Source organism: Pristiophorus japonicus, chromosome 2, assembly GCF_044704955.1.
Source record: "Pristiophorus japonicus isolate sPriJap1 chromosome 2, sPriJap1.hap1, whole genome shotgun sequence".
Classification (NCBI taxonomy): domain Eukaryota; kingdom Metazoa; phylum Chordata; class Chondrichthyes; family Pristiophoridae; genus Pristiophorus; species Pristiophorus japonicus.
In genome coordinates this window covers 307,015,137-307,023,986 of record NC_091978.1, presented here as the reverse complement: position 1 = coordinate 307,023,986, position 8,850 = coordinate 307,015,137, and the positions used below count along the sequence as shown (strand labels likewise).

The following is an 8,850-nucleotide window of genomic DNA, read 5'->3' as shown; positions in this document are numbered from 1 at the left end:
CTGGGTTAAGTGATTTGGGCACTGAACCTGAGCTCTGGCAAGCCCAGGATGGCTGCAATGGTCTTGAAACTTTCGGTAGTGGTGGGAGGCCTAGTCGTCCCCCTGGACATTGGGCCATAGTATGGGGGCTCTGGACCACCGACTGCGTGTAGCCGCCCTGCCTTGCTTTGCAATGTTGGGATGGGCCTATCGTCTTTTTGGTAGCTAGGTTGCCACATCCCATCTAGCAATTCACCTTTGGCAGGCGGTAACATGGGATCCTGGCTGGTCTAGGTCCTAAGCTGGGGGTCCGTTTTCTAGCACTTCCACGACCACGAGTGGGTCTGCAGGCTACGCCGTTTCCACCCCAGGGGTGGGCAACGATGGCCAACTGAGAGCATGGGTGCCGCTCTCTGTGCCTGGCCCGTGACAGATCATGTTACAGTGCACAGACAGTGTTGGACATTCTCCAAACAATGGTGTCTCTGCTCTCCTAAGCTTGTGGGATGAGCAGCTTCTCTGACTCGAGCACATATTGGGACACTCTTTGGTACACCTCTTTAGTTCCGTGAACACGGGCTGCTGCTCTGTTTAACTTATTTGATACATGTTTAATCGTTTGGGGCTCACCCACTAGTTTTGCTTGCTGCACAACACGCCCGACCCCGTGTGGAACATCTCACTTGCTACGAATGCTTTGTTAGATACATGTACAACTGGTAGGGGTTCGCCAACCAATTTGGCTTGCAGTGCAACACACCCGACCCCGTGTGATAACACAACACTTGTTACAAGTACTTTGTCAGATACATATATGACCGGTTGGTGTTTGCCCGTTACTTTGGCTTGTTGTAAGGTACCCCCAATCCTATACAATGGTACATCATTGACCACAAAAGACCGCTCGCACAGGTTACATGGTGCATACAATTAATTTGAGCATGTTGGGTTCCTGGCTTTCACCGCGGTCACTCCTTTACCTTTGCCCCAAACCCAGTCGTCTTCCTTGCTGGGCGACACATTCCTCCGTTCCTTTGTGGCAACCTTCCGTGGTCTGGACGCTCTCTCGTCCTGTGGTCTGGGCACACTCTCATCCCATGGTCTGGACCCATCTTCGTCCCGTGATCTGGACACCTTCTCATCCCGTGGTCTGGACGCTCTCTCGTCCGTGTCCGTGATACTGGTTGCCGTGATCTTCCTTCCCAGGTATTTTGCCTCTGGCGTCAGGAGGACGCATTCAGATCATTTCGGCCAGAGTCCCACTTTGCATGGCTGACCTGGAGCCTCTTCCATCGTCACGAAGGTGTCATCGGTTTCGGGTAGTGGGTACTGCGCCTGTACCTCTGCTCGGTTGAACTTTACCTCTTCGTGGTTATGATGAGTGGCCTGTGCCTTGGGGATCTGCACTTCGATGACTGGTTCAGTTGGAAGAGGGGGTTTGCTCGGCCTTTGGGAAAGGGAGGCCTCGTTCGCTAGAGAGGGTATGCAGAGGTCTTCCCAGTTCCATCGAATCTTCCCCATCCACCTCCTGCCAAGCCGCGTTGGCCCATCACCTGAAACAATCCACAGTGATAAATAGTGCACTGCTTCCTCATAGAATACACTTATGTTTGCACTACCAATAACTGGTGTAGGTGCGCAGCTTTGCCTGAATTGGGATCAGCTTGGGTCGCTTGGCTTCATCGCGCCACAGCCTCTCGAAAGCATTCTGGCTCATCACTGATTGACTCATCCCCGTGCCTAGTTCCATGGAGACTTGAGTGCCGTTAAATTCAACTTTTAACATTATCGGAGGGCTTTTGGTGGCGAAGGTGTGTATCCCATATACTTTCTCTTCATCCTCAGGTTCAATTGCCTCTTCTGTTCGTTCATCATGATCCTCGCTGGATCAGTCGTCCTCTCCTGACTCTGCCGCGTGGTGAGTCAGAGATCGTTTGCGCATTCGCTGGAGGTGCCCCATTGTTCCACAGTCCTTGCACACACAGGGCTTGAATCGACATTGATGAGCTCTATTGTTGTGTCCTTAGATGCTCTAGTAATGCCTCCATGAGGCAATGTGTTGTACTTGAACTGTAGTGACCTTAGTCCTTTATTCGTTAACTCCAGAGTGAGGATCACACCTGGTGGCCTGCCTTTTATACTAGGCCAGGCACACCTGTACAGGTAACCTACAAGTCTCTCACTGCTGTGCCCTCTGGTGGCACACCTTGTGATAGTACCAACAGTAGCCATGTAGGATACATGACATCACTCCTCCCTGAGCCTTTAGTGCAAATCGCCTCTGCATTGATTGTGCTCTGGGCTTAGCTCTAAGTGGGCTCTGTCTGGTTGACCCTTGGCAGGTCACTTCAATCTTGGGTGAGTGGTTGGTGCAGTAACTTGCTGGTGGTTGCTGTTTGTGTGTGTGTATCCCTGACCACTCCATTCTCCCCCCCGCATCACTTGCCCCACCCCCACATTGATTATGGCGGGGGTTCCTAGCATTCATGTACATTCATGTTCAGGAAAGTGGGTTTTGCATTGTTTTGTGGTTCCATGGTGTGACAAGAACTTTAGATGCCTTATCAATGCAGTGACCGGTGCATGAGAACAAGCTAGTTCTGGAGCTGCTGGGTTGTGTCCCTGCAGTCTGGTGGCGGCTCATTGCCCAGTGTTCGCAGTAAGAACCTGGTTGGCTCGCGTAGCCTGCTCTCAGGGCTGTTGCCGTGGTCCCTAGCGTCAGGCCGGTTCACAGATGCCTGTGACCTCCCTATCCTTTCTTTGCGCACTGGGTCAGAGCTGCTCCCTGAGGAGCTGTCGTCTAGCAGTGCACAGGAACTGCTGACTCGCTGGTCTTAGCGTTGTTTGATTTGGGATTCTGGCTGGTGCCTGTTTCCTTTGGGGGAACTGTGGCAGGTGACCCTACATCTACGGATATGGCCTTGGTGGTGATGGGTCTGGGGACTGCGCCTTAGTGCAGTCTGCTCCTTCAGGCTCATGGCAGTTGGTGCCATCGGGTGCCTGAGAGGTGGAACCGATCAGGGGCAGGGTATCGATACCGATGCCATGGCCCTCCTGAGATCGCTTGTTCTGCAGCTCGTGTGTGTCGGCTGCTTGTGGCTAAACTTCATGGTGCATGGTCCCCGGGACATAGGCTACAGGATTGGGTAGCTCGCTGGACCTGTGTTCTCCTGATGGGTGCCTGCCCATTGCATTGGCTGCGTGCAGTTGAAACCCTGCATTGCACAACTTTTCATTACTTATGCTGGACACACTGTGGGTCCAAATGCGATCGCGCCACCTTTTTCCCGCTGGTTGTATGTGCACAGTTCAGATCATCCATTGCACATTTTACATGATCGCGCGATTTTTCTTCGCTGGTTGCATATATACAATTCAGATTATCATTTGCACATTTTACATGATCAATTACACTTTTTTCCTTTGACTTACAATTACTGTTACATTGCTAAAGTGTGTGGAACTGTCCCTTTAATTGTGGTGGGTTGCCGGCCTCCTTTAAGGGAGCCTTGCTTTCTTTACCCCAATCCGCTTCTCTGTTTGGTGCCACGTGTTGCTCCATCAGTGCTGCACCTCGTGGTCTGGCCGTGGCCATTTTTGTCTTCAGTGCCTCACCTCGTGGTTTGGGCACCAACTTTCCTCCATCCACGATGTCAACTGCGGTGATCCTCTTCTCCCCCAGTTCTGCCTCCGAAGCTGGGAAGTCGGCTTTGGATCTGATTTTCTTCCTCCGGAGTTCTGCCACTGGAGCCTGGAAGGTGCGTTCAGGTCATCTCCATGCAGTTGTGCTGAGTGGTCTGTGTCTCAGGCGCTGTTCTGGTCTGCTCTCTGGTGCCGGATTCAACCTCAGGTGAGGGCTTGCTTTGCCTCTGAGCGTAGAGGGCTTCGATCGCTGGAGGGGTGAAGTCTTCCCATTGCCAATGGATCTTCTCCATCCGCCTTCTGCCGAGCAGCATTGGTCCATCACCTGCAACAATCCACAGAGGTAACTTGTGCACCACGCCATCATGGAGTACCTTTACATTCGCGCTAGCAATGACTGGGATAAGTTCATCGGTGTAGATGTGCAGCTTTGCCTGAACCGGGACCAACTCGGGTCGTTCAGCTTGATTGTCCCGTAGCCTCTCAAAGGCTCCTTGATTCATCACTGACTGGCTTGCCCCCGTGTCCACTTCCATGAAGACTGGAACGCCATTTATCTCGACTTCCATCCTCAACGGGGAACACTCGGTGGTGCAGGTAAACATGCTTTGTACCTCCCTGTGGGACTGGGCTGCCTCTCTGCCTATCAATTCATAATCCACGCTGGATTCATGGTCATCTGCAGACTCTTCATCGACACAGTGAGTCATATTTCTCTTACACATTCACTGGAGGTGGCCCTTTGTGCTGCAGCCTTTGCATACATAGTCTTTAAAGCAGCACTGGTGAGTCCTGTGATTCCCTCCGCAACACCAGCATGGTGCTACTCGATTAGCCACCCCCTCAGCGGACTCTGAGTTAAGGGACTCGGGGGCCTGTTCTCTCTTCCTTGAGAGGATTCGCGCTGTACAGTCCAGCCTCTAAACGGCGCCACTCTGTGCACAATACCTGCCGGGTTTGAGTCCTGAGGGTGAGTCATCTGCCTAGAGACGCAAGTCAAGGTCATGAATGCCTGGCTCACAGAGACGGCCTTCTGCAGTGTGACTGTGGTATCCGCCGACAGTAGCTTGTGAAGAAGGCCCTCATGGCCAATTCCAATGACAAAAATGTCCCCCACGCTTCGTTGAGGTGGATGCCGAACTTGCACGGTGCCACCAGTCTCCTGAGGTCTGTGGCGTACTTTGCGACTTCCTGGCCTTCGGGCCATCAGTCGGTGTAGAAGCAGTGGATGGCTGTGTGGATGCTCTCCTTGGGCTTGAGTTGCTCATGGATCAGGGTTACGAGCTCCTTGTATGACTTGGTTGTTGTCTTCGCTGATGCCAGCAAGTCCCTGATGAGGCCATAGATGGTGGGCCCACAACTGGTTAGCAAGATAGTTCGGCGCTTATCAGCCAGTGTGGCCGGGTCGTCTCCTGCCAGGTTGTTTGCTGTGAAGAAGTGTTCTAGCCTCTCCATAAAGGCGCCCCAATCATCACCATCGGCAAACTGCTGCAACGTACCAAAGGTAGCCATTTCCGTGTGGAAGTTCGTAAACTCGATGCCAATTGTTGTGTCCTTAGATGTTCTAGTAATGACTCCACGAGGCAATGTGTTGTACTTGAACTGCAGTGACCTTAGTCCTTTATTAGTTAACTCCAGAGTGAGGATCACACCTGGTAGCCTGCCTTTTATTCTAGTCCAGGCACACCTGTACAAGTAACCTACAAGTCTCCCACTGCTGTGCCCTCTGGTGGCACGCCTTGTGATAGTACCAACAGTAGCCATGTAGGATACATGACATCTATGGCTGCCCCCGCAGCGCCAACATGGTGCTAATTGATACGTATTCACACCCCACGGCGGACTCTGACTCACTCTAGCCCTAGGCCTGGCCTCTGCAACTGAGTGGGCCCTGCCCTGTGCCGTTCTGCCTGCTGCAAACTTTATTTTGTGCATGGTGCTCACCGGTGAGCTTCGATTCTGTGAAGATATCTGTTTCGTGTTATCGCTCGTGGATATGAAGGCTTGGGCTATCGTGATGACCTTGCTCAGATCTATGGATTCGGCAGACAGCAGTTTGTGAAGAATGACCCCGTGGCCAATTCCAAGCATGAAAAAGTCCCACAACATTTGCCCCAAGGATCCTGCAAAGTCACAGTGCCCCGCAAGGCGTCTTAGGCCGGCGACAAAACTCGCCACGTTCTGGCCCTCGGAACGACCGTGCGTGTAAAAGTGGTACCTGGCCATCAGGGTGCTCTCCTTTGCCTTGAGATGTTACTTAGCCAACGTACACAGCTCTGCGTAAAATTTGTCTGTTATTTTGACCGGTGCCAGCAAGTTTTTTAGGAGGCCATATACCGATGACCCACATACGGTGAGGAGAATCGCCCTGCGCTTGGCCTCTGTCTCAGCCTTGTCCAATTCGTTGGCCACAAAGTATTGGTTGAGGCACTCAACGAAGGCTTCCCAATCATCACCCTCAACAAATCTCTCAAGAATACCAACAGCAGCCATTACCACGTGAAAATTCGTGATCCGTTACTCATCGCCAATTTGTTCTGTTCAGAATAAATCCACAGGACTATATCGCAAGCTCAAACTGTTGTGACCTTGGTCTCTTTATTTCAGACTCTAGAGTGAGGAAGCAGCATGATGATTCACCTTTTATACCTGCCTGACCCAGGGTGCACAGGTGACCCTTTGGTCTCCCACAGGTGTGCCCCCTGGTGGAAAGTCTTACATTTGGGTAAGGTCTACATATATACATAACAGTCGATCTTCTGATGCCACCAATAATACCTGCAACCCTCATTTCCAAGGGTGTTAGTGGCTGCAGTTTTGCCAGACCTCCTCCAGTGGTTGTCGGACAATTTTTTCTGCAAAGATGGCAATCGAAATTTTTAAGAGAGGGGCCTTCTGCTGTCATGGCACACACAGATAGTCACAAGTAGTTGCAGTGCAAAAATAAAAATATTACTTACTCGAACTACTTGGCCAAGATCCTGCCACTTATTCCGGCACTGCTTGCCATCCCTCTGGATTCAAGCAGAGAGCCATTGCTGCAGGTATCAGTTTACCAGAACCCTTCTTGCCAATCTGTTGCCATCCACTTTTCACAGCAGCTACCAGGGCATCATTGGCGTCCTAGGTGAACTTCTTGGCCCTTTTCCTTTCCGATTCACAGTTCATTTTTCGTTTTGGAGCTCCTGTGTGGAAGTACTCAGAAATCTCCTGCAAGTTGCAATGGTCTTTAAAAATGGCTGATCCAGACCAGAAAGTGTACTGTGCATGCGCGGGCACACCCTTCACATGGAAAACGGGTGATTTTCTTCTTTTTTTATGCATGCACAGAACGGGCATTATTTTTATTGCAAAAAATGTTAGCTCCATTCTTAAAAATGGAAGTATTTTAGTGCAACGCCAAAGTTAAAAAAACTTTTGGCGAAACTTATTTCTTATTTTTTTGGCACTATTTTGGCACAAAAAATAGGCATTAATCAGAAATAGCGCCAAAAAACTGAGCTATTTTTCAACGTGGAAAGTCTAGCCCTAATAAACCACAGAGAAACATAAATAAACATTTTATTAAAAAAAAACATTTACAACACAAAACAATGAATCCATGACTAGGCATGTGATAATTATAACACATGATATTCACCCAACATTTATTTATTAGGTGGATAGTGACTGAAGAGAAATTTAAGGCACATTTAGACAGAGATACAAAGGAGGACGATGATTTTCAAGCAACCATCCTTCAAAATGGGATTTGGGGAGTTGAAAATTGGGAGTGGCACCTCAGCTGCCCCATTGATGCCCAAGGCTCACCTGATACAATATTCACTCTGGCCTATGAATGGTCGAACAGTCGGCAGCCTAAAACTGGAGACAGACTGATTAAATATGCAAATTAGGGTTCTACATTGGTTGTGGGACCCTGATTGCAATTTTCAGGCAGAACTGTGTGGAGGGTGTATAATTTGACGATTTATACCAAGTGTATCTCTTCCTTGATGTTACCACTGGAGGCAACTCAAAAAACAGTCCAGGATATTTTATTTACAAATTTTGTGGGGCTTGGAGATGTAGGAAATATTCAAGCCTATTGCCAGCCAACACAAGTCCTCCTCCTGTGATCAGCTCTCCTCCCTTCCTGTCACCCATCTGACTGAGCAGAAAGCTAATTTTGGGCCTCCCAAAGCTGGCAACGGGCAGGCGGCATGGCCACGCCATCGATTTCGGGCAGAAGTTGAGGATCGACCCCATTCTTTTGATTGGAGGATGCAGTAAAAAATATAAATAGGGAAAACTGAGAAATAAATACTTTCAAAATATATTTCTAAATATTTGTCTCTACATTATTAAAGGCACTTGGACTATTTATTAAGCCACACGAAGTAAGATTATAGCTCAATGCGAACTGCATAGTTGTTTCATATTTGGAAGCTTCCTTTCACTTGTATCAACAAGTTATTTAAGTTGAACATCTACTGACTGTTTTCTTTTGTTTGCATCTTTTTAGGGGCATTAAAAAAATTTTGGACTTTCTTATTGGGGAAAATATTATTATCCATGGAGAACATACGGCACGTTGACCATGAGTTTGCTGCATCAACCTCTTTCCATGGTTTACAAAATGCACTGCACAGCAGACCTAGAACTCGCAGGGTTTTCTGGATGGTTGTCGTGCTTGGCTGTGTGATCGTGGTTTCGTGTCAGATCACCCAGTGTTTCAGTCACTACTTTAGCTGGCCAACATCTACATCTGTCACTATAAAGTATGTCGAGCATATTGAATTTCCTGCTGTTACTCTCTGCAATTTAAATAGGTATGACACGCTATATTTTTCATTCACTCTTCACATGTTTCTCTATGACTGTTTAATAAAAATTCACATGAAGAAAAATGCAAAACACAAAAATGGTCTGGTTGACAAACACAAATGAGCAATGACAACATGTGATGTTCCACAAGCATAAACAAGATATGAGTTATGTCAGTTCTGAAGGAGAGTAAGATTACATGAAGCATTCTATCAATTGTGTGAAGGTATGGAACAGAAAAGGGTAATCAGTAGCAGCTAGTTAAAGGTTGGACACACTCCCAGGTACAGAGATATGCAATATCTGACCTAACTAAACATTTGTGATGAGATCACAAAGCTTCCACAAAGCTAAGTAATGCAGAGACTTTTGTGTGTCATGTATACAGTGTTTAAGTTAGTTTTCCAGGATTTCCCCAAAGTA

The 8,850-nt window shown here is 48.6% G+C and overlaps 1 protein-coding gene across 1 annotated transcript in view; it reads left to right on the top strand.

Annotated features, from left to right (window-relative positions):
* Positions 1-8,175: 8,175 nt before the first annotated feature.
* LOC139230923 (acid-sensing ion channel 5-like) overlaps positions 8,176-8,850 on the top strand; it is a 146,358-nt gene continuing 145,683 nt past the window's right edge. The window contains exon 1 of the mRNA XM_070862480.1: positions 8,176-8,432. Within this exon, the coding sequence (XP_070718581.1) occupies positions 8,176-8,432 (257 nt within the window). The remainder of the gene's footprint in view (positions 8,433-8,850) is intronic.